The sequence below is a fragment of the Belonocnema kinseyi genome, chromosome 4 (assembly GCF_010883055.1).
Source record: "Belonocnema kinseyi isolate 2016_QV_RU_SX_M_011 chromosome 4, B_treatae_v1, whole genome shotgun sequence".
NCBI classification, from domain to species: Eukaryota; Metazoa; Arthropoda; class Insecta; order Hymenoptera; family Cynipidae; genus Belonocnema; species Belonocnema kinseyi.
The window spans coordinates 107,262,934-107,290,560 of record NC_046660.1 but is presented as its reverse complement, the minus strand read 5'-3'; the positions used below and the strand labels follow the sequence as shown (position 1 = coordinate 107,290,560).

Sequence of the window (27,627 nt, the reverse complement as noted above, 5' to 3'; positions counted from 1 at the left end):
TACCGCGATTTCGCTGGAAGCGGGTGCAATTTTTCAGATTAGCACCCGCTCCCGGCGAAATCCTGCGGTTGTCCTTATGACAAATTTTTAATTATATATAGAGTCAATGCTATTTTGAATTATTTATTAAACAAAAGCTTTTATCAATTAGCAATTCGGGTTCCGGTAGGAAACATCTACAGTGTCTCATCTAAACGTGGATGAATTGTCAAGTCGATCTATGCAACGGTGTGGACGGTATCGAGCATCAAGATCACAAATTTGAATTTTATATATAGTACATATGCCACTCACTTGTACTACTCATACGGTTAAGTTATACTACATTATTTCTATAATTACAGAATTTTTAAGTTTTAGACGTAAAAAAATTAGAATTAAAAAGTTTTCGAAGCCAAGTGGTAAAATTAGAAGTTATTCTAAAAGTACAAAAAATGTGAGTACATTTGTAATCTTTCAAATTTGAGAGCCTTTCTAGTATTTTGTTTCAGTTTTCAAGCATGCAAATTTCTATTTTTTTATAATTCTTACAACTTTTAGGGTTTCGTAGTTCCGGGCAGAAGTCCTTATAGCTTTACTCGGGTATCGGTCCGTCGTTGCATATGTTGCCTACTTTAACTAATTTTTAGATAAAGATTCGGTACCTCCATGCTAATCGTACACGGAGAAACTCTTGATCGTAAAATTTGGCATTATATTATTGATATTTACAAAAGTTCGATGGCAATCTAGGATATAGCCGAGAAAGAGTATTATTGCCGCAGGCATAGGAATAAGTATATTTTCCATTTTATTTATAAATATACTACAAACTTACTAATTGCCATTTACAGTTAGAAAAATTCAGATTTTTGATAGCAGATTGAAGTTGAAAAAAGTGATATTCACAAATCAAATGATAAAACCGTAGTTGCAATAACTAGCATTTAAAATAACATAAGTTGCAAAACAGATAAGAAAAATTACCATTTTCATTGGGAAGGTGCAATGAATGAAAAAACAATTGAATGTAGTGCTTCGCGAAACAGTACCAAATGATGTCATTACACGCGCCGAAGTTCATGAGGATGCTAAAATTCTCAAAACTTATAATTTGTTTTATCACAGGGAAATACCTCCGTTCTGCTGCCCCGGAGACCCGTGTTCAATTCCTGCTAGGGCTGATATCTTCTAACAAGTTTTTTTCTCTTTCAGCTTAGAATAAAAAATAAATATCTAATTGTATGTTTAATGTATAAAATGTATAGTGCGTGAAGTGAATGCGAATTTATTTTTATTTTGCTCTTTCGACCATGGAAGTTTTTCCCATTTGCTATGGGAAAAATTAGAAATGCGTAGAATGAATATTGGCAGAATGTTTTTACGATTGTGTTTTGTAAACTTCACAGTCTGTCTTAGGGATTATAGTAAGTTTCCTTTGGAATAAGTGCAATTATTTAATCACTTTTTTTTACATAATAACTTCAGGCTTTAATATTCACAATAGTAATTCTTGTAATAGTGACTCTATATCCTGGCTTGCTAGTATCGTATTGTAAAAATAAATATTATGACATAAAATTTTATAACTGAATGTTTTTTCGTGTATACTCTCCAATTCGAAGTTAGCAGTTTATACTCTGTTCAATGAGAGATTACTCAATGCAAAAGAGGAATTTTTGTCCACTGAACCCTCTAATAAAAGTGTAAAGTTTAGGCGTAGTTTACTGATTTTTAAGTTTCCTTTTTAAATAAATGCTTTCCTTCGAAATCGATGGACATTTTCAAATTTGCCGGCCGATTGTTCTTAGAGAAACACAGCAGAATTTACACCGTCCTTTCCTGAAAAAACTGCGCGACGTTGGGTATTCTTTCGCTGAAAAGAGTATAAACTCTCCAATCTCGTGCTGTGTTGGCCCGTTGCGCCATGTATGCGTAGCGGTGCTACACGGAGAAACTTTCAGTTATAAAATTTGATGGTATAATATTTATTTTTACAATACGACAATAGCAAGCCAGGATATAGAGTCACTATTGCAAGAATTACTATTGTGAATATTAAAGTCTGAAGTTATTATGTCTTTTGAAATATAAAAGAAATGATGAAATAATTGCACTTATACCCAAAGAAACTTACTATAATCCCTAAGACAGACTGTGAAGTTTACAAAACACAATAGTAAAAACATTCTGTCTATGTTCATTCTACGCATTTCTAATTTTTCCCATAGAAAGTAGGAAAAACTTCCATGGTCGAAAGAGCAAATTAAAAATAAATTCGCATTCACTTCACGCACTATACATTTTATACATTAAACATACAATTAGATATTTATATTTTATTCTAAGCTGAAGGAGAAAAAACCTTGTTAGAAGATATCAGCCCTGGCGGGAATTAAACACGAGTCTCCGGGGCAGCAGAACGGAGATAATCCCCTGTGATAAAACAAATTATAAGGTTTAGGAATTTTATCATCCTCATGAACTTCGGCGCGTGTAATGACGTCATTTTGTACTAAATTCAATTGTTTTTTCTTTCATTGAACCTTCCCATTGAAAATGGTAATTTTTCTTACCTTTTTTGCAACTTTATGTTATTATAAATGCTAGTTACTGCAACTACGTGTTTATCATTTAATTTGTGAATATCACTTTTTTCAACTTCAATCTGCTGTCAAAAATATGAATTTTTCTAACTATAAATGCCAATTATTAGGTTTGTAGTATATTTATAAATGAAATGGAAAATGTATGTCTTCCTATGGCTGCGGCAATAATAATATTTTCTCTGCTATATCCTAGATTGCCATCGAACTTTTGTAAATATCAATATTATAATGTCAAATTTTACGATCAAAAGTTTCTCAGTGTAGATGCCAACACAAAATAAGATTGGAGAGTTTAGACTGGTATCTCTGGATTAGAGAGTTTAACAAGGAGGTACTGAAATGGGTTTCATGAGATTTATTTTCCTAGAGATAAATTATCTTGAAAACTTGGAATTTAGAAAAAAGAAAGTTCAAAGAACCCGAATTTGATTTCCCCAAGACTAAAAACCTTTAAGTAGTAAAGCTCAATTATTTTTTCCCAGATGGGGTTGTGAAAGAAAAGGTTAAGAAGTGATGCTGGAGAAACAGGAGAGAAAGAATTAATGGAGGGTAGGGGAATGTGGAAAGTATAACATGTTAGGTGAGGGGATGATAACATAGGATCTGTTAGGGTAGAGAGTGTTGTTGTGAGAGGGGGGACCTAGAGGGGATGGTGATATTTGGGATCCATTTAATACAATCACTAAATTCTGTAAATAAAATATGAATGCAAAATTTAAACATTTTAAATGCAACTATGCTATAGGCTTCGAAATCCCTTTTTGTAGGCGCATGGTACCTACTGTGATTAATTTGTTATAAAATGTTTTGAAGGTTTCTGCCATAGAAAAAATTACTTTTAAAATTGGAAACAGTAGAGTTGTAAAGAACGTTTTCCCTGAAAAATTAAACAATCATTTATTAAAATTCAATCATTTGAACAAAAATCAGTAATATTACTTGCATTCTTAAAATCGTAGAAAAACTATTTTTCCAGGGATCTGAGTTTTGGCACGGCAAGTTCCTTAATCTAAAAAGTACATAACGTCGAAAAAATCTTTGAAACAATCATATAGGATCTGCCTAAGCGAAAGCTTTGTATCCCCTCTTTCTCGCTTTGCATAAGAATCCTTTGTTGAGGGCTTCGAAATAAATTCACTTGATTGCAACACTGTGTTTCAACGACTACGAGGAGAACTTTGCAATAAAATTAACGACAGGCGAAATAGTAGCTAACTCCCAAGTAGTCGAGGAGTTTTTCGAGTATAGCTTTTTGCTGGAAAAGCGATCCGTCATTGTTCTACCCATTAAGCCTGCCACATGTATTGTGCAATGATTCGTTAGCTGTCACGACAATGGCCTGTTATCAGCCCCGGCAGACAGCGCAGATTTTCACATTTACATGTCCGCTATGAGAACCTATCAGACTCTTGTTTTCAGACAGTGTTATTCTGAATTGGTTTACCCTGTTAGCATGAAAGATCATTTGAAATATATATCTAATGCTCTTTGCGCCTTCAATTTATACCTATACGGAGGAGATAATGTTTACTTCCAACGAGCGATTTTCCCTCTGAGAGATGAGTCTCTTCTGGAGTGCTTATCAGATAAGCCGTTGTTAAAGAAGCACTATAAAAAGAAAGCTCAGACTAATTTAAAACGCTACCTATCAACCTACCTGAATCAAACGCTCGATGTTTTATGCTGGCGAAAATAAAGGTTTGCATCGTATTAAGCGAATTTTGTGTATGAAAGTAGAGTGTAATGCATAATATAAAGTTCCTGTCTTGCGTTAACTTAGTTGAATTTTGCACTTTTCATCTTTCATTTTCTCTTTTTTATTCGTCGTGAAAAATCCGAAGAAATACTTTCCTTGGGTGAGAGTGGAGCTTCAAGTTGCTGATTCCACGATGCTAAACAATTTTAATCTTTTCAAATTCTAGTAGGTTATACATATATTGTAAACAGGCCTGGACGGAAATCTGTTTCAAAAATATATCAACCATGTCATTATTTAATTAATTGAATCCTTTCAAAATTGAATCCATTTATTTTATGATTGGATATAAAACAAGAGGTTATTTTTTTAATATGCCTGATTATGAAAAAATCAGTATTGTATCTTCCTCCCACCATAATTTTCATAATTATGAGATGCCCTTTTTACATATTCAGGGGTTTTTATTTTTAAGTTAACGCGAAAATTTATACAGAAAACTATCACACAATTAAATTATATTAAACTCAATATTCTTTAAGTAACTATAAATATATCAGGATAAAAAGATTTTACGCAAATATTACATTTAAACAAATGTTCACTGTGTATATAGTCTAAAGTTTTTTAATTTATGCAAAATCAAATAAAAAATCATGATTAAAAAAAAATTAACTGATCAGATTTTCTATAAAGTGTATTTTTTAATTCGTAAAATTAGTGTAAGATGAAATCGGTTTGATATGCAAACAAAAATTTGGTTGAACCAACACAACATTTTTATTGCATTTTCTTTTTATTTTATTGCATAAATCTGTTAGGATAACTTTCTTTTATAGGCAGAAACTGTAAAGGAAATCTGAAGAAAGAGGCCAGAAGATTTTTTTCTTTTTAAACTATCATCTTCGCATTTTTCACGTAAACGATGCAGGGTGTCACACAGGAGCAGCAGGTATTTTTTTTTTGAATTCTTTAAACGTGTTAACTTTATTCTTCACATTTTTGTGTACCTTCTGTTGTGTCCGAAAAAAATGCGAAAATTTGATTTTATAACAAAAAATTGTTCAGGCCACAAAAATTGTGTTGGAAAAAATATATGTAGGTTTACATTTTTTTTAATTGACCTTTTATATGTAAAAAAATCGATTCCAGTTTGTTCATTTTACACTTTTTCTTTTTCAACATTCCATAAACTTTGAAAGAGAACAGTAAAACTCATCTGACTTAGATAAAAAATTAACGAAGTTTAGAGACAAAACTGTTTTTTTAGTAGCGATGTTAAAGTTCAAATACTCGTACCTTCGTGAAAAAGTGTGATTCTTGAGTCGGTTTTTTTTTCTCAATTTGGAAAAATACGTGTCGCCGAATTTCTTCTAAAAAACAAGATATCCCATCACTGAGAGATTTTACGACTTGAAGTATAGAAACCGGTCCGATTTGAAATGAATTCGATTCCAACAAAATTACATTATTGCCCAAACAACTGAGTTCTAATCATGTTTTATTTTAACTTTAAAAATTGAAATGTCGTTATTTTTTCTGGCCATGAAAGATATTTTGCATTTATGATGCCACTCGGTGATAATCATGCATATATGTACTTGTATCACAATTGAAATTCTTTTTTCTGAAAGCTCCCGATGCCTGAATAGTTATGTATACGGGTTTCTCTCTCACAGTGAGAGGATTAGAATATCTGAGGGGTGTGCATATAATATGGCGTACATATGGATGCAAACAAATGGGAAAATCCTTTGTCTCATGCAATAATACTGTATGTACTTACATTGGACTTGGAGTTTGATCGTTTGGTTCGCGTTCGGAGGTATACCATTGTCTGCAGTGCATATGTAATCCCCTGTATGTTCACGGCTGACTTCAGTTATGTTCAAGGGATTCCCGACCATTCTGTTGTCTGTGCAAAATACATTTCCAAATTATTATTGACCAGCTGAGTCTCTGTACAAAGGATCCCAATAATGATTATTATTAGAACATTATGTTTCCAAGTACATATCAGAGCTATATTTTAGTTTTGGGTCACTTTCTATGAAGTGATACCATCTAAAAGTTGAAAGTATTCGGATTATGTTCAAATTAAAATTGGTATTCAAGTTGGCTATGCAGTCACTCAGCTTGGACTTCTTCGAATAAAAAAATATGCGTGTTTTAAAAAAGTCTTTTCATGCATCTTAAGATGATGTGCGTGTATTTTTTATTGTTCAAATAATCAAAAGTCCCAAACAGTAGAATCACTTCTGATTTAATAAAAAAATAAAAAATGTTCTGTTGGAGTTTTTGAACTCAATGCTTTAATTTAAACTCGCTTGACTTCATTATTCTAGAATTCTGTTATAATTGTCGCTTGTTGTTGCTAAGTTACTACTGATAAATGGCTGAGTTGATCACGTTTTGCTTCCTTGAATAAATCAATATTGAAAGGACGATATATCTTTAAAGATTATTTATTCCTTTGGATCTTACTTAAAATAAGTATATTGCTGAAAGGTTATGGGCCAAGCATTTTTCAACTGTGCTATAACAAGTTTTTTTCACTTGAATACAAGAAAAAGGAAAATTAAAAGGATCTAGAACTCTGCATCTCTATAATAATGTTTGAACAATTTATCCGTTGAGATATAAGCTACTATTGAAGAGTAAGGTTATCATTTTCATTGATTGAAGAAAAAAGGGATAAATATAAATAAGAAATATAATGAAGGGATAAATAACGAGTGTTCACTGTGTAACGACTGTTTCTAATGTTTTTCTCTTCACCCTTGACGTCGTATATTTAAACAAATGCAATTATTCTTAACGAGGGACTAGAAACGATGGTTCATATTTGCAAATTAATCAACAAGCTCAAAAGAACACACGAACCCGTTTGTCTGGTTTTTTCGAGTTACAAGAAATTGTGTTCATTTCTGCATACTGGAACAATTAGGTTTCTTTCAGAAACACACGGGAGTAACGGGTGTGAAAGTACAAACCGCTCTGAATCATTCTGGCTTGTGTTTAGTCTGAATGGCTTAAGAGCAAGCTTAAGTGCACTTATAAGTTTCAAATTATATAACGATATACAGTCATTATCTTGTTTGAAAATAAATGAATAAATAATATTAAATAAATAAATGAAAAATACAATAAAAATATAACTGACTATTTTAAAAACGAACTGTAAAGAATGGTACATTTTAATTAATAGGTCGAAATTCCTTGAAAGACAATTGGGAAGATTTAAAAAATAAGCTTACAATAGGTGCAAAGCAAAAATCAGACATCGGCGATAATAGCAATAAAATAAGCGTCAGTGAAGAAGATAAACTTTTAGCCGATTCAGACAGTGAACCAACGGGAAAAAAGGGTACCCTGTGTCGGATAACTTAAGCTTAAGTAACTATAACAACGAAGGTAAATAATATGAATATGAAATTATTTTAGATGTGTTTTTCTACCCAGTGATAACGAATCTAACGAATTGTAATGACTACAAAAATTGTCGTCGACGACAAAATGACAGTTAATTTGACGGTTTCTGCACTATAGGTGTGTCACCAGCAGTAAAAGAAAGAGGTTCTGGAGAAAATAAAAAACAAGAAAAAGACAGTGTTATGAACGACAGCGTCGTAAAGGGCAGTGTTTTGAAGGACAGTGTTAAAATAAACGACAGTCAGCCTAAAGAACCTTTTTTTGCAACAAAAACGAGAAGAAAATCTAGATAATAAGCTTCACCGTCTGGAGAAAATAATAAAAACTACGATAAACTTGCATAACAAAATGCAAAAGAATCTTAAAATATGGCTCAAACAACGTGAGCTAGATGAGGTAAAAGTAAATCGACCTAGAATAGAATCTATTTGAACTATTTCACCTGACAATAAAATTACGACAGTACCTGGGACATTTGTAAAAACGAGTACATTGAACGATAGTGGTACAAAATTATTAAATGACAGTCAATGTATTCATGCTAATTTAAAAACAGGTTTAGGTAATAATGAGGCTGGTTTCAATATTGAATTAGACCAGTCTCGTATATTTGCGAATAAAGTTTCAGAGGCGATCAAAATTCAGTTCATTGGTAAGGAAAGTAATACTAAGCACGATTATAAATTAGAACCGCGGGTAAAATTTAAACATTTTTACGAATTTTTAGTTGTTTCTGAATTGCGTATTATTGACTTATTGTATGTAATTGATAAAACCGTTGCCCCACCGGAAGGTTTAAATGCAAATTTGCAAAAAAAAACCTAAATTTAAAGTTCGCAATATACTTATAAATAGAATTGATAAATCCTATCATTCGAAAATTTTGCAAATTAAAGGTCCAATTGAAATGTTAAGTAAGTTAAAGGAGTTTAAACGATGTGAAGTAAATGTAACGAGTGTAAGCGTTAGAAAGAAATTATATTCAATTCAATATAATGCAAATCGCGAATCGACAATGCAATTCATAGACCGTTTTGAAGAAATAATACATAGTTATAAATCAATTCCAGGTTCAACTCTTTTATCAAAAGATGAGAAACGCGATGCCTTGTATAACGCAATAATGGATCAAGTACCGGAGATTCAATCAGTTGAATTTATAACAAAAAGTCAAACTGGTAAGGGTTTAACATATGACTTTCTTAAAATGTTTATTCTTCAGGCTGAAGCTAATCGTGTTGGGACAATAACAAGTAATCATCCGAGTACAAAAAAATATTAACGAGTGAATCTCCGAAAATTAACTTTGCAGATTAATATCAGGATAATAATACAGGTATGTGTGAAGGGAATACGGTCGAATCTGCATCTTGTTTTAAATGTCAATCTGGTAATAGAAAACAGTCTGTTTCCTACACTAGTTGCTGTCATGTTTCAAAAGACAGTAAGAGTTTTCCGAAAAAAATATCATTAAAAACAATAATTATATGTCCTTTATTGTGGTTTCAGGTGCTACCGAGCACCTTACGATTTCAAAGGAAGTTTTTATTACTTTTAGAAGTATAAAATCCGGTATACGATAGCCCTTATTAGTTAATTGAGTATCAGATCGATAAGAAAGTCTCAAAAGAACGATCTGATTTGTTTAACACAGTTGCTTTTGATACGAGTATAGTAGAGTGGATTTCAAATTGAAATAACGAATTTAATACTGAGTGCATAGAAACGATAGTCAATAATGAGAATAAAAATGATGAGTCTGTAAGTAATAATAATGAAATGAGGGAAAATACTAACTTAAAGTCTTGTGATAATAAAATTAATAATATTTTAAATGATAAGTCTGTAGAGCTTTCAAATGAAAATAATAAAGTCGATAATTATATATTTTTTGATTTTGTTACATTAATTGCAAAAAGAAAAACAATAATTTTAGATGACTTACCAACGGTTAAACTGCTAGAAAGTGATTCGCCCTTAAATAAGTCATATATCAATTTTCTTAAAACAAATAAAGCAATGCTTTAGCATACACAAATGGGTCTCGCGTCAGTCAGTTATCTGATTCAGTTGCACAGTTCGTGGAAAAATAACAAAGACTTACAATCCGTAATTTTTAACTTCAGTATACTAGAATTTGAAATATGCGCACTTACTAAACTATCAAAATTGCCTTTTCGAAGCGAATGAAAAAGTGCTTCATGACAGTTACAGATTATACACACAGACGTGATAGGTAAAATCTCTCCATCTACTTATCCACACGGGTATTAATATGTTTCTGTATTTATTGACGATTTTTCACATATGGCTCTTGCATACCCAATGAAGACAAAAGACGAAACCATCCATTGTCTGGAACGGTTTATCAAGAGCTCGCGAAATCTGCTTGGAAAAGACGAAAAGATTTGCTAACTAAGATCAGATCAAGGAATAGAATATATGGGTGGTTATACGAATGAGGTGTTAATTCCCGAAGGAATCAAAAGACAACCAGCCTGTCCAGATACCCCACAGCATAATGGATTTTCTGAAAGGTTCAATCAAACTTTACAGAAAAAGAAAAGATCAATTATGTTTGATTCAAAGCTTCCATCTAATATGTGGGATGTAGCCTTCGGAGCAGCTATTTATGAATATAATCGAACCCCAAATAAATCTATTGATTTCTCAGCCCCTCTGGGAAGTTTTGCACCAGACTTTCGTTACAATGTGTACCAGATTAAATGATTTGGTTTTTTGGCTTACTGGACAATAACGAGAAAAACAGATTCCAAATTTTTCGAATCAAGAAACGTCAGATTTAACGAAAAGATAGTTTATGGAGATAAATACAAGAAAGATTCCATTCAAAATTGGCATTTTCCAGAGACGATTCAGTTGATTAACAATGTGTGTCATTGGAAACAAAGGGAGGACATAAAAAAAAGGGGCGGACCTACGAAACGGCAGTTGGAAACAAATGGAGAAGGTTCTATGATTACAATTAAAAAACAAAAAAGAGCAGAATCAATAATACGAGAACCTTATGCTACTCGAAGTCGGAAAATTTCTGATAAGAGTTTTATTAATTTTTCAAACGATACGATAGTTGGACAAAAATATGAATTTCCTGCTATAGAAGAAGAATTTGTAAAAACAAGACAAGTCTGAAGATGAAATATTGCATTGTCTCCACGCAAATATCAATAATGATCTTCAAATGTTTCAACAGTTCATAGAATCTGATGAGAAAAACGAATGGATCAATGCAATAAATGACAAATTGAAATCAATGGAGAAGAATGAAGTACGGTCTTTGGTAGATCGACCAAAGATCGGAAAAGACGGTAAAAAGCCAAATATCATTGATTCAAAATGGGTATTTAAACAAAAGAACGACAGTTTTAGAACAATTAAATTCAAAGCAAGATTAGAAATAAGAGGATTTAAAGACACGAACTCATATGATTTAAAAGAAACATACGCGCCAGTTTCAAGACTGACACTTGTAGAAACAGTACTTGCACTAATAAACTTTCATGATCTTGAAGTGTGCCAATTAGATGTAAAGACTGCTTTTCTTAACGGAACGATAGAAGACGAGGTGTACATGGAAATTCCAAATGGAATGGAAGTTGCAGAAAAAATACGACGGTCTAAAGTGTGCGAAATTAAGAAAGCTCTTTATGGGTTACGCATTAGAACCATACGATGGAACAAGAAATTTACCGAGGTGGCAAATTCTGTGGGGCTGGTAAATGACGATTACGATCCTTGTTTGTTTACTTGGAGTTATGAAAAATCTAAAGTAATTTTACTTATATATGTTGACGATATGTTATTAACAAGTAATGGCAGAAAGAAATTAATAGATGTAAAAACAACATTAATGAATTCTTTTGAAATGACTGATCTGGGAGAGCCAAAGATATTTCTACGAATGAATATTAAATGAAATAGGAAAACGAAAGGTACGACAATTACGCAGGAAAATTATATTGATAAAATTTTGAAAAAATTCGACTTTGACGATGAGTTTCCACAAAACACTCCCATGATTCCACGATAAGTTGCGAATCGTGAACGACGGTAGCACGAACAAGAGAAAAGTGACGAATTAAGAGAAGACACTCTAGATATTCCGTACTGAGAAACAATTGGTAGTCTTTTATATTTAGCTGATGCAACTCGTCCACATATTGCGTATGCGGTCAATGTCTTAAGTAGACATCAAATTGGCCGCGCAGAAAATGAGTGGAACATGGCTAAAAGAGTATTTAGATACATAAAGAGTACGAAAACGGTTGGTTTAAAATATTTAGGACGACGGGACGACTTATTTGCTTATTCAGATGCTAGTTTTTCTGATTGCAAATCATCAGTTTATACTGTTGGTTATATAATTCGACTGTTTGGAGATACGATATCTTGGTGTGCCCATAAACAAAATTATGCTGCTCTATCTACCTGTGAAGCTGAGTATGTGGCAATGAGCCAAGCTTGTCAAGAAATAATTGCCATAAACAAATCGTTAATGCGCACATCTAACGACAGTTTACTTTCAGCTATACTTCGATGTGATAATAAAGCAGCAACTATTTGTGCACAGACTAGTGGTGGAAATAGACTGAGACACATGACTGAGGTACATCAGGACCATGTGAACGGATGTGTAAAATACAACCGAATTATTATTGAATGGGTCTCTTCGAAAAATCAGCGGGCTGACATAATGACAAAACCACTATGCCTTGAAACCCATATTCAATTACGAGATAAAATGTTAAACTATGACTGTTTTCAATGAATAGCCATATAACTATTAAAGGCAACAAATAATCACGATATGTATTAAGTAATTTTAATATTATGTTTCAGGAAGTCATTGAAATAATTATAACGACGGGATAGACAAGGGGAAGACAGTTAAAAAAAGCATTTTATGTAGGTAAAATAACTGCTAGAATAAGGAAAAGGACAGAAATATATTCTTAGATTTGTTAAAAAGAAACAAATAAATATTTTATGTAAAATTTGTTTACTAAGTCAGTTTATTAACTCAGTGCTTCAATTTAAACTCGCTTGACTTCATTATTCTTGAATTCTGTTATGATTCTCGCTTGTTGTTGGTAAGTTATTATTGATAAATGGCTGAGTTCATCACGTTTTGCTTTCTTGAATAAATCAATATTAAAAGGACCACATATCTTTGAAGTTCATTTATTCCTTTGGATCTTACTTAAAATAAGTATATTGCTGAAATGTTCACTGTTTAAATTAAATTTCAGCCGTCGTAAAAATGATAAATCTTAGTTTTGTTAAAAACATTTTTTATAAAAATCACATACATTATTTTTTATTCAATTTCCTTGGTCATTCATCGCAATAAATGTCAAGTCAATAATAATTGAAGAACAAAACATTTTTCTACGAGGAAGCAGGCCATTGTGAAACTTTTTAAATTAAAGTGTTATCAACAATATATATTGTTTGTATCTGATAAAGCTTTAAGCACATACATGGCTTCAAAGACAATTGTGAATCACTTTTGGTCAGAGAAACCAATTTAACGATAAGAAAAACTCATTTATAAAGAATTTGTTTATAAAATAGTACTTTCGATTTTCAGGTTCATCAATAATGACCCTTTTTATGATTTGCGAGAAGAGTTTGTTTAGCCCTAGAACGGTATCTACACGCCTCCGAAGCATCGACCTAGACAAGAATGAATGCCATACCACGTGACCACGTGACCATTTTGAAAAAATAAACGGAAATATAAATAAATAAATAACCATTTGTTGTCTTGAAATGTTCATAATTAGGGCGTACACGCCTAGGAAGCGTGTGGATACCATTATTGTACTAAAAGTCTCGATACCGTTCTAGGTTTAAAATCACCATTTTTTTCTTGCAAAAAATGTTCTGAAATTTTAGAAACATTTTGGACACAAAAAGTTCTGTATTTTTTTATATGATTTAGGCAAAAACATTATTTTAGGGTAAAAAGAACCAAAAATGTTATTCCAACTAAATAGGACAAATTTATTTGGACAGTTCCAGCATTACAAGAACTCACTATTCTGCCGTCCTGTAGAATAAAACATGCCACTCTTTTTTTATCGAAAATGAGTTTTTTACATCATTGGAATCATTATTAAAAGACGAATTTAACTATGCATAATCATCATTAAAAATTCTAGTGAAATCTCGAGATGATGAGGTCTTGCTAAGCATATCTACAGCGATTTTCCAGAATTCATGATAAAAAAGAATTCGTGATAAAAAAACACATCTGCGCAGATGTGTTTTTTTATGAGCATCTTGGTTATTCTCTAGGCTGATTCCCTTTCATATACAATAGCAGTTGTTTCACTCGGATTCGAGGGTAACTTTTAATCGCCGAACCTTGTAAAAACGCACATCTACATTTTTTTGTTGAAGCAATATTATTATATTTGATTGATATTTTAATAATTATTTGTTACCATCATTAGTATACGAATGTAAATAGTACATTAATCTTTTATAAAGCCTCGTATGCGTTTAGTGGTATTAGAAAAATGATTAATTTTAAAAATAATTCCTAACTTTTTGTTTTAAACTTCGGAGACAATTTGACAAGGTTTTCAAATTTTTACTAGAAAGGTTTTATCGTTAATGAAGGTAGAAAAAAATGTATAAATATTGTGGGTAAAAATACAAAAAACTGTCTCGCTTTAATCCATTGGGTTTTTTTCTAACAAAAAACTACTTTTGAGCTATTACTTAGCTCTATCAGAAGATGAAAGGAAGATCCTAAAAGAAGCTACGACTTTCTAGGAAAGCTCTTCAGAAACATGAGCTTGTATGTCAAAAAAATTAGTTTAAACCAATAAAACCAATCAGATAAAAATTTTGTTTTGAAACAAAAGGCTCATCCTCTTGCCTTTTTCATTTTGAACCATGTGAATATATGTTTTCACGGATAGAATTATTTGGATACAAGATTAGGTGAATGGAATACCATAAAAATATTTTTTGCAGGAAAGGAATTCCTGTTGATATAAAAGAAAATCCTTTTACCCTTAAATTTGAGAGGATATTCAAATTACATCAGAAAACATGCTTTTGACACAAAAGAACACGTCTCTGAGTAAATTATTTTAAAATATAATTTTTGTACTAATAAATGAAATCCAATTCAAACATTTTATAATAAATCAGAAATGATTCAATCTGACAATTGTCATCTAACTATGTCCTCAAATTAGAAAATTGTAATTTTTGTAATCTTACTCAATTATCTTAACTTCAGTTGATCATATATTTACTTAGCGTTTAATTCTAACTTTTATACTCAATACCCCGGATTCGAAGAAAAGTGGATTCTGGAAATGTTCGAATTTCGTAAACAAAATCCGATTGAGTCGGAGCAACAGTTCTTGTTACTTTACACTTTCTTAATATTGGCTTTTTGGACGGTAAAGGACAGTAAGGCAATATTATGTTTATTATTTTGCTACGGGTACATTAAAAAAATTCGAAACGTCTTTTCTGCTCATTTTGAACTCGCCCCTATCCCCACGTAACGTTTTTTCTATAGTACATAAGTGTATGTAATTTTCACGTGGCCATTTTTATTGATTATATTATTTATAATTTTATATTTATATTATATATCATTTCTTTCATGGCTCCTAATTTGCTAAACAAAAAATTTTCATCCTGGGAAGCTTACGTTATTGGCACATGAAAATTTTAACCCGAATTAATAATTTTACGAAAAATCTAAGTGCATAAAACTGCCATAAAATATTTTGCAGAGTTATAGCGGAAACTTTGAACAATTATGCGATCACAACGCAGAATATAAACAATTATACATTTGTAGAATATATACTATGATAGAAATGAGGCACGGAATATTGGAAGACGGGTATCCGTTGAAAACGGATTTTTTAACACAATCAATATTTTTATTTTTTATTGGAAACGTAAATTGTTTGTTATTCATAACATAAATATGTATGTCGTATGTTGAACGAATTCAATTCTTTTATGTTTCTTTTCTTTTTACAACAGTTCATCAAATTCGGTGAACCAGATATTTTTAATTTAATTCTCCATGTTCTATTTAAGTTTTCATAGTTGCTTTAGTTGTCTTAAGAATTAACAAAAAGATTGTATTGCGCCTCTGTTGCTCAATCCAAAAGCTTGCACAATTTTAAAGTCGAATTTTCAAAAAGCAATCGTATTTAAACCTCAAAATATTTTATTATTTCATTTGATCATGTATTTAAGATTGAACGCATATTTACGAATTTCTTAAATCAAAACATCCAAATGCTATATTTTGAAGTAAAAAAAAAATGTCCTCTGAAGCAGCGAAAGTACAACAATGACTCAGTTTCAAAATGTATGTCTCCAATTTCTTTATTATTTTTTATTAGAGAGGAGCCTAAAATTTAAGTACAAAGAATGAAGATTTCAAATAATTCTGATTTACAGATTTACTTTCAATAGTGCGTGAGTTTCAAATTCGTAATTGAATCTATTTTATCCAACAGAGCTTGTAATTATTGGTTTAAATAGTATACCACTGTTAATCTCTGTAATTAAAACTTCCGCGGATCTCGAAACTGATTGTTGATTATATCTTGCTAGGAAATCCAATTTACTGCGAAAAAATACCATAATAGTTTCGGAATTATAAGCTGATTTTGATGTAAACTAATCACATTTCCGTGTTCATTTTAGTGAGATATATGTTTGGATCAGATTAAAAAAAAAACGATTCGGTTTGCACGTAAACTAAAAAATTGTGTATTGTTGATTTTAACAAAAATCTTTTTGAAAGACTTAACTTTTTAATGACTCGTTTTTGTTTTTGTTGAAATTTCATATATTTTTTTATAGAAATTACTTTTATTTTTGTTAATCCTATTTCTTCTTGTATCTTAAAGATCTTAAAATTCAATTTTTTGTTGAAGATTCATCATTCTAGTTAAAAGTTCATTTCTTTGATCGGAAATTAATTTTTTCTGATAAATATTAAATTATTCAATTTTTGGTTGAAAACATGTCATTTTGCGTTAAAATTTAACAATTAGGTTCAAAAATAATTTGTTTTGTAAAACTTCATATTTTCACTTTTTCTTATTTTTATTTTTTAAATATTTTTTTACATCAATTTTGTTGGTTAAAAATTTTCTATTTTAGTTGAATGTTCATCTCTTTGTTTAAAAAATGAAGAACATTGCCGAAAATTTATGTTTTGTTAACAGAGAATTTAACCTATTTGTTTGAAAATTTAACTGATTGGAAGAAAGTTAACTTTTTGATACAAAATTCATGTTTTCAGGTGGAAAATACAAATCTTTTGTAAAAAATTCGTCTTTTGGTCTGGAAGATTCGTGAAAATTTGCATTTTTGGTGATAAAATTCACGTGTAATGGGTATAAGTGATAAAATTTGGAAATTAAAAAGAGCATAATAAGTGCCAGCTTGAACCCGTTTATCGCACACTCCTATTTTGAGTGAAATAAAAATATAACAGTTAAAAATGTTTAATATAATACTTGATTAGACTATGAAAACTTTTTTAGTAGGCGCATGTCGCCTACTTTTAATAGTTTTTAATAAATGAGAAAAGAAAATTACATTTGTAGACTCCCTTTAGAATCATTCCATTCGATGTTTGCCATGTAATGTTCGGGGGTGGATTTCCATGAGCTCCACATTCCAGACGTACAGGTTCTCCCTCATGTACTGTGTAAAAAAGGTTCATACGGGTAGCTGAAAAAAATGTGTCATATAATTATTTATTGAGGTATTTGCTGACAATCAGCCTAAATTGTTGTATTCTTTTAATTAGAATAAAATTATTTATAAGTTATGCGGGAGGAGAAAACTCTACCAACTTGAGAAATTAATAGAAATCTCTCTCAATTTAAAAGAATTCTTGAAATAAATTTTACTCATACCCATCAAACTCTACTTTTACAAACCCTTTGACAATACTTTCTCCTATTACATAATGACTTCTTTTAGCTGCAATTAAGCTTCATCCTTGATCCTCAATTACGTGTATCTTGAAAGAGTTATTCTGAAAATAGTTGAAAGATCAATGTTTGGACAAAGTTTAATTGAAACTTAAACGAAACACACCTTTCTAATTAAAGAATATTTTAAGATAAACTTTACAAAGACTATCTTTTTTAATTGAAAAAATTGTACTTTTCACTAACCAGCGATGTCGAAAATTTAATTTGCTGCTCTTTTCATATCACTCAATCTTTTTAATTTCATTATTCAATGAATCATGTTCTAACTGTTTTTTTTAATGATAAAAATAGTGATTTCTAAAGTTTGTTAATATATTTAATACCTAAATTTTGTTACTTGAGAAAAATACCCTTGGTATTTAAACTGGAGAATCTAGCCTTGTTAGTTACGAACAATTTACTTTGAACGTGACTATAAAAGTGGCACTGCAGTTGCTACTTCAAACAAGCCCAGAGCAACTTCAACGATCGTAAAATCCTCAATCCTGATTGTACTACAAGTAATACTTTTATCAGAGGTCTTGAAGTTTAATTTCACAAATTTATTTACACACACATATTTAAAGTTGAAAATCAATATATGTTTAAATGACAAATTAAATGCATAAAAAGTTTTATACAGTTTTAGCTAGTAAGAAGTTTAAATATTATATGTGTCAAAATGTAATGAAGGAGGTAAAACAAATTGCCCTCCAGGCCTCGGCTCTTGATTAATAAATGTGGAGAGAAAGAGCAGAAGAATGCAAAACATTCTTAAATATTTGTACCATTTTTCTTTCCTTTCAATTCTTTATATTTGATAATAATACAGAAAGCAAGATAATCAAATAGGTTAATCAATTTTAAATGATCTATGTGTGTCCAATTAAAAATGTACTTGATACACTTCGCTTATGTAATTATGTTTATAAAGCTATATAAATTTATTTTATCTTTAGTTTCTTTTGTCATTTAAAAAGAATATTTCTTTTCTGCTAAATGTTTCGACGAATTTAATCAGAGGTAGAGAATCATTTGTCTCGAGACTTTCAGCCTGTAAAAATGCAATACATTTGACTTGATTAATGACCTAGGCAGATTAAATAGGAAAAACTTTTGGGCATTATCTCCTTTAATTTCAAAAAATGTTAATAAATAATTTGAAATGTAGCAAGGTCTTGCAATTTTTGGCAATATTCTGGAACTTTTTGAAATTCTTGTGCAGCTTTATGTTTACAAATCTAATTCACTGCTACTTATTTTAATTGTAAACTAGAATTTAAATCACCGTCTCAGGATAAGGTTTTTGACTTTTACATTCTCATTCATAAGAGTGTAATGCAATCGTCCTAATTTTCGATCTGTGGTTTTCAATGGATCTTTACATTTCGGCACTCACAGAATCCGAAAAAGATGAAATTTTATTGTTGTCTGTCTGTATGCCTGTAAGTATGGTTACCTAAATGTTGTAGCCAAACTAACTTTTGAAGGATTTGTGCAATCGGGTCAGATTTAGATACACTTCCTAATGTTCCCAAAATGAAGGTTTAGTTCGTTAAGCAGATATTTTCAAACAAAATTAACAAATTTAGAGCATTTTCAAAATTTCAAAAAATTTTTTTTTTTAATTTTGAAATTTTTTGTCAAAGTTTTTTACATGTGGATAGAAGACTTGTAAATTATTTAAATAAAAATTTTAATTTCTATGAAAATTAGAAAAGTTATATACTTTTCAACATTTTGAAAATTTTCCAAAAAAATAGATTAAGAAATATCAATCCAAATTTCAACTATAAATAAAATATATGTTTTTCGAAACTATTATCATGAAATTTCGTATTAAACAAAAGTTGCAGAAGTTGGATCATTTTCAAAAACATGCAATTTTGGTTTTTAAGAGATCGATAAGTTTAAAGCGTTGTTTTTAGTAAATTTTAACAGAATTTACAAATTATCTTGAAGTTTTTCAACTGGACACAAATTATCGAGCGCGTAGCGCGAGTTTCGTAATGAAAATGTAATCGTCAAAGCCGTAGGTGCTTTACGAACCTTCTTTAAAAACAAATCGAAAAAAATTGCAGTTACAATTTATGGCTGTAATTCCTCAAAAGTTTAAATCACAGCTTTCGATTTAAGTTATATTGTTTATGATACAATGAGAATGTTTCCGAGCAGCAGACATATATTTAAAAAAATGAAAATTTGATTTTCATCAGAAAATTTTTTGAAAAACGTGCATCTCAAGCGAAAAAAATATCTCGAGAGTAAGTTTTTTTCTAAAATGAAAACTGAAATGAGAAAATGAAAAATCGTCAAAGTGAAATTTGTGACCCTTCGTGGTGCTATGCTCCTTCAAACTCTAGAATATTAAAATAATGTAGCTCTGACCTTATTTTTAAGAACTCTGATAAAATTGAAGAGAGAATTTCGTTTATCGTTACCTACGAAATTATATTCGCTTTTAATTAATTAAACTTCACTTTCTGATCAATATCTTGCGTTTGAAGGCTCATTAGCATAATTAATTATTATTTACCAATTTAAGTAAGATCAAAGTTTGGACAGCTTTTGAAGTTAATTAAAAAAATCATACTTCATAATAAAAAAGAAAGCACATATAGAATAAATGATGAATAAATGAAGGATGGCAGTGCAGAACTTCATAACTAACAAGATTTTCTAACCTTTTCGCTTTGCTATCTCTTTAAGTTAAATTATTATCACTCAATTCAAAAAAAAAGTTTCTTGCAATCTTCAGATTTACAGCCAAACAATGTCTATCATCTCACCGTAATAACGCAAACTTTAATTTTAATTTTTTTATAACAAAATATTTTTTTGAAATAAATATTTTCTACGCTCAGCCAGTTTTGCAAAGATATAAAATTTGTTTTTTATCGCAATCCAAAGAAAACATTCTCAGTAGATTATCCTGGAATTGACTAACATTTTTACTTCAAATGTTATTTACTCGTGTTCAGAAACTTAATATCTCGTAAGCAATTCTTTATTCTTGAAAACTGAAAATTGATTTTTCCATCGCAATACGCAGGGGGACAGAATTTTTGTTTGGCTTTTTCAAAGAATTTATATTTTTTTGGTTAACTGGTTTTGTACCGCCAGCCTTAAAATATAAATAATAAATATAAATAGAAAATAAACACAAAATGAAAAATGATCTTTTAAATATATTAAAAAATCATTTGAGAAAATAAATGTGCCTCTTTTTGGGAAATTATGCAATTGTTATTAGAAAATTATAATTACGAATTAACATGACGAAAAATGTAAGTAACAGTCTAAATTTAGCCGGAATATATAAAACGGGAGTGAAGAAGGCACTTTACTATACATATGTAACAACCTCTCTCGAGAACCCTGCGTCAAAGCTACACTGTAGAGGCATTATCCAGTATGTGAACGCAGAGGTATTTTAATATCACAAATGAACGTCAGTTATATCAACTTGATTTTCAGAATTATGAGAGAATATAATTATTATGGCTAATTTTATACTAATAAGATATTCAATTGAATAGAATTCCCTTACCTATTGCCATTTTTATAAAAGACGCAACAAAGTAGCTAGTAAAAAATCGTTATTCCTTCCAAGGACATTGCAAAATAATATCGCGAGATTCATGTCTGTATGTTTTTTTTTCGATCAACTTGTTTGAAATGTATTGATTTTCATTTAAATATATTTATATATTGTGAGACTTACTGGGAATGGTGGGTGAACGGAGAAGTTCAGTAGTTCTGGTACCATTACTTAGTTTTCTTTCGTAAACTACAACTCCTGGCTTTCCATCTTGTCCCGGAGGTCCCTGCAAACCTTTTGGCCCCGCAAGTCCTTAAAGTATAAATATATATTTTTTATAATGTAATAAAAATTTTATAGTAATGTATAGTGGGGCGTTCAAAAACTACGCCACGTTCGGTCCATAAGGAGGAATTTTTATTAATGCAGTTGAATTTGTTATGTAAAGTGACTTTTTTTTTAACAAAGTCGCCAAATTTCCAACCTGGAACGATGAGTTTTTTTTAAAATAGAAATTTAACCAAAATTAGTGAGCAACCAAACAGTTGCATTAACAACCTAATAGTTAAACTTTCAAGCAACCATTCAGCTTTTAACCAAAAAAGATGAATTCTCCACAAAGAATGTAATAATAACATGTAATAATAAACAAAACATTTAATTTTAAGTAATAAACAGTTAAATTCAACCAAAAAAGACAGATTTTCAACATAATGGTTGAATTCTCCACAAAAACAGATTCATTTTTGAACAAATAGTTGCACTTTTAACCCAAAAAGTTCAAATTTCTAGCAAAAGAGATGAATTTTCATCCAAGAAGGATGTTTCATTCAAAAGAAAAAAATTCAATCAAGTTGTGGAATTTTTAATCTCGCAAGTCGAATTCTCTACGTAACAGTTCAACTTTCTACCCGCCAATATGACTTTTCAATCAAAAAGTTAATTTTCAACCAAATAGTTAAATTTTCTACCAAAAATGTAATACTTAAATTTGCAGTTCAAAAAAAATTCTAACCTAATAATTAAATCTTCAAGCAATAAAATTAATGTTTAGCAAAATGATTGAACTCTAAATCAAGTGGATAAATTTTTAATGAAGTAGTTGTATTTTTAATAAAAAAACTTAATAGTTAAATTTTTACCTAAAAGGGATTTATTTATAGCTAAAATAAATTTGTTAAATTTTCATCTAAGAAAATTATTTTTTAACGACCAAGAGGAATGAGTTCTGAACCAAAAATATAATTATCGAATTTTCAATCAAAATAATTAACTTTCAACGAATAACAGTCGAATTTTCTTGTGGGGTTCTAGTAATTCAGTTCGCATTAAAGCGAAAAAACTAGAAAAAAGGAGAAGCTTCTTGAAGACAGGGGAAAAAGGAATTCTTTTTAAAAAATCTGCCCTCCACAGTATATTTATCTCGCGCTTCGCGTTCGATAATGTATTTACCTCGCGCTACGCGCTCGACTTTTCTGCACAGACTATTTAAAACTAAAGGTAAAAGTATCGACAACAGTACTTTAATGATTGTGAATTCTGTTTTGTTAAAGCTCCATCGGCTTTAACGAACACATTCTCATCACGCATCTCGTGCTTCGCACTCGAGTTTATCCCTGAAATTTTATATCATTCCCATAAATGTATATTATTATAATTCGTAACTTGCATTGGTATTAAAACAGACGAAATTTCATTGTCCCGATTAAAAAAATTTGAAAATATTTTTTGCAATTCATTTTGAATTCACCCTAAATTATTATTAGTTTATCTTACATTTTTTACATTCTTCTAAATTTACTCAATTTTTATTCATTCGATAAAGTTTTTATTTCATTCATCTTGAATTCTTTAAAACTCACCCTAAATTTGGAGGCATTTGATCAAATTCCTTTGAAGTTTCTTTAATTTTTCCCTAATTAATTGCAAACTCATTTTTGAATTTATTGAATTATGATTGTAAAAAATGTAGAACTGATTTATTTCGAAAGTGGTTAGTTTAAATAAGTTTTTTTTGGAAATGTTATATTATAATTTTTTTAAACTAATTGAAAATTGTACGTTTTTAATTTTTTAAAGAATGATTTCGTATCAAACTCCGTGATTCAGAAAGTGCGCTTTAAATACTTTGAATCATAAGGTTTGTTTATTTTTCATGTTTTGAATTTGAAAATATAAATGAGAAAAGAGCCTTTTTGGAGATTAAAAAAACTGATAAATTTTGGTATACTAAAAGTTAAAAAAAGGCCTGTCATATGAAAAAATAGGTGAAGGGAATTTTGTAGCTACGTTTTGGAACATACGCCCTTATGAATATTTTAATTTGTCTTGTGCCGTTTCTCCAACAGTCAATTTCATTATTCATAATGTTATTTTTTACGATTAAAACGAAAACCACGTGTTTTATCAGGAAATTATTTCAAATTTTTTTTTAGATTTTTAGGGTTAAACAACCTTTCTCTTATATCTTGAGTCATTTTATGAAAAATGTATTTTTTTTATTTTTAATGTTGTTATTCACGATTAAAACAGAAACTACTAATCATATAAAAAAACATTGATGAAAATTGTTGTTCTCTATTTTTGGTAAAAAACTGTTATCTATTTATTTTTTCTTAGCTTGTGCCATGTATCGAAAAATCTAAGTTTTGTATTTTCACTGTTTTTTTATAAATAAAACAAAAACTACGTGTCCTATAAAAAAGTAATTCATAACAAATTTGTAGATATTTTTTGGTGCTTAATGTTTATCTTATAATTTTTTTCCTACCTTGCATGGTTTGAAAACAAAATACAATTTTTTATTACTTTTTTTTAATCAAAATTTGAATTATCAATTTTTCGAAAAAATTCGAAAAGTTGTTATAATAATCTTGTAGAGCTTTCGAAAATGAACATTTTACTTTTCAAGTACTATGAACAAGCTTACAGAGAATTTTTGAAGCATGAAAAAATTTAGTCTGAAAAACTTTCAAAATACGCTCACTTTTAGAATTTTTATCCAAAATGGCTGACCAACGAACTTGGCATTTAGCTTAGGAGACTAAAGGAGTGAAGAGTGTATCTAACGCCAATCTAATAGATTATTTTGTTTAAAAGTAATCGTGCTCGTAGACAGACAAACATAAAGACAAACAGACACATTCGTAAAAACCTGTTTTTCGGATTCAAGGGGTCTCAAAATGTGAATTTTTGACAAAATCTGGGAGGGGAGGGGGGTAAAATTTTACACAAATCTAATACCTTCTCTGATAAGAATGTATTATCATAAAAAAATAACAAATTATTAATTAAATTTTTTGAAACCCCACACACGAGACGAAAAAGAAATTAAATGACAAAAGTTGGGATCAGAATGTGCCCACGAAGCGGACCCTGTTTGTTTTTTACTGTTCATCATGTTTTTCATGATTAGAGCCAAAACTATACATCCTATCAAAAAGTGGTTAATAACAAATTCGGAGATCTTTTTCAAATGCACAATTTTTGTCTCTTTATCTTTTATCGTATTTTGCATAGTTTGACAGAAAAATGTAATTTTTGGATTTTTCATAATTTTGTATGTTGTCAAAATATGAAATTTTGATTTTTCCAACAACTTAAAAAACAACATTTTTCTTTTCTTGACTTGTTTTCATATCGTGCGTTATTTGGCCTAAAATGTTTATTTTTGTGTGTTTTTTGGAATTTGGTAAATGCTCTAACTCTGGTAATTTTTGATATTACGAAAAAAGTCATTAGAATAAATTGTTCGAATTTTTGAATACTATGAATAACCGTACAGAGAATTTTTGAATTTTTAAAAAAGTGGTTTCAAAAATGTTCATAATATTCCCACTTTTTGAATTTTAATCCAAAATGGATGACTAACGAACTTAACCTTTAGTTTAGAACACTTAACGAGTGTACCAAAGGCCAATCTAATAGATTAATTTTTTCAAAAGTCATCGTGTACATAGACAGACATACAGATATACAGGCTTACAGGCAGACACATTTGTAAAAACCTGTTTTTCGCGTTCAGGAGGTCTCAAAATGTGGACATTTGACAAAAACTGGAGGGGTCAAATTTTACGCAAATCTAATACCTTCTCTGATGAGAATGTAAAAAATGGGGAAAGTCGGAAACAGGGGAAATACAGTGAAACTCTTCTATAGCGCCAATTTCAGGGCCGATTGTGGGTGGGAACTAACTCATTATATCCCGCTCCGCTTTTGTTTGTTCACGCCTAATTGCTCGCCTGAGTGACAACCGCAGATCCCGCGCACCCCGCGCAGCACCTGTTACACCTACATGCGGCGCGGCGTCAATTCTCGAAAGGGTTATATCAGGGAGGGCTATTGAAGAGTTTCACTTTAATTTGAAATCTCTATTTAAATGCTTTACTTGTGAAATAAAATCACTAATTATCATTTTTTCAAGGATTTCCAAAAATTGCTATTTACATTTATATGTTCCGAATGTAATATCACATTCTGCGTTAACGCCTCCTCTCACTATGCGTGACAAATCGTCACAACAACTGCCCCCCCCCCCTGAAAGTGTGACGTCGTTTTTGAATGACCCCTAGCCTATTTTCAAACTCCACTGTTCTGATTTTGTTTAAATATGAATGTAATACAATAAATGAAACGTGAAGTGTAATAATAATGAAAAGAAAAACGAATAGAGTTTTATAGTAAATAAAATCCGGGATATACCTGCGATTGAGGATATTTTATTTTACAGGATTTCATGTGATTTTCTGGAATATATTGCTCAGACCTGTCACTCTTCGAAAAAGGAATTTCATGTACATTATCATATTGTCAGGTAGCACTACCTTTCAAGAAAAATTGATTAAGATAAACAGGGGGCCGATTCCCAAGAGTTTTTATCCGTTGAGATAGAAACTTTGAATTCATGGTTAATATGGGTATGTTTATTTTTTGCTTTTTTTTAAATTGAGAATCTTCATTATTAATTCTTTTTAAAATAATAATTATGTCAAAAAGTAAAATATTATATTAAGTTAATCTAAAGTTATTCTTATGTTTTTTGAAAAATAGGATGGAAGTAATATAAGAATGAAACGATTCCGGTTAATGAAACGAGGTTCTCAAAACTTGCGGATTTTAAAGACAGACGAGGGTAACCTAGCTTTAATTTGAAATCAGGCCAAGCAAAGGACTGTCTTCAAACCGACTTGAGGGAAAATGACTTCACTTTTGAAATTATTCCTTCAAACAAAAAATAATCATAAAATCACTATAATTTATTTTAAGATTACTATTATTTAGTAGTCTTTGGTACAGTATTATAGGTATCACAAATCTATTTACAAATATTAATAAGTATATACTACTTTACCTATTCTTAAGGTACATTCAAAAGAATTTCTGTTGAATTTTCTGTAGGATTTCGTATAACTTTCATTGTAATTTATCAGGCTAACAGTTTAACAGGTTTTTTGACGATTCCCGACGTAGGGGAGAGTATGTAATATGTGACATCAAACACGGAAAATATAAATGTGACTAACAGTTTTTTGAAATGCCTAATAAATTAAAAATAAACGATCTTCTTGTACAAGTAAAGCATTTAAATACAGACTTCGCACTCTGCCCTGTTCCACCTGTTCCCCTCTGTACCTCCTGTTTAAAGAATTTATCTTTTTCCTCTGTTTTTGTAATTGAAAAGTCTAACTATTATGTTTTTGGTTCAGAATTGATCTATTCTGGTTAAAAGGTCTAATGCTTTATTGAAGATTGAACAATTTGGTAGGAACTTTTCATTTTTGATTAAAAATTTGTTTTTTATCGAAAAATTAACTTTCTCTATCATGGGTGGAATCAATTTTTTTATTTGGAAATTTAAAGATTTCAATTTTAGTTTAAAATTCAGCCATTTCGTAGAAAATTCAAATTTTAGCTCAAAAATGTAACTGTTTTATTGGTAATTTGTCTTTTTGTTTAAAAAATTCTATTATTTGGAAGATATTTATTGTTATCTTGAATGAAAAATCTTTCTTGGTTGAAAGTTCACTTCCTTCGGTAGAAATTTTACCCTACTTGGTTAAAACAGCAATTGTTTGGTGAAAATAATCCTATTTTTGTTTAGGATTCAACTATTTTGTTCAAAATTCGTCTTTTTGAATAAATTCAACTGACTTTCATTTAACATTAAAATCTCTTTCGGTAAATATATAAAGTACCTATTACATTTTTTGTTGAGAATTCATCTATTTTGGTTCAACTTGACTGTTCTTAATCATAAATTGAAATTTTTTTGTTTGGAATATCAACTTATATATTTTTCGTTGAAAAACGTTGAAAATTAATCTTTTTCTATTGACATTTACTTGGTTGTTGTTGAGGGTTCAT

At 30.2% G+C, this 27,627-nt stretch overlaps 1 protein-coding gene across 13 annotated transcripts in view; it reads right to left on the bottom strand.

Moving 5' to 3' along the window:
• The window catches only part of LOC117171290, a 178,483-nt gene that overhangs the window by 36,421 nt on the left and 114,435 nt on the right, over positions 1–27,627 (bottom strand). For all 13 annotated transcript variants that reach the window (XR_004466860.1, XM_033358442.1, XM_033358445.1 and 10 more), the window contains 3 exons: positions 21,448–21,576; positions 17,341–17,475; positions 6,071–6,199 (listed from right to left, as the gene is read on the bottom strand). Coding sequence is in view for 12 of the 13 variants with exons in the window: in XM_033358442.1 (XP_033214333.1) it covers positions 6,071–6,199; positions 17,341–17,475; positions 21,448–21,576 (393 nt within the window). In the remaining variant the exon portion in view is untranslated. The remainder of the gene's footprint in view (positions 1–6,070; positions 6,200–17,340; positions 17,476–21,447; positions 21,577–27,627) is intronic.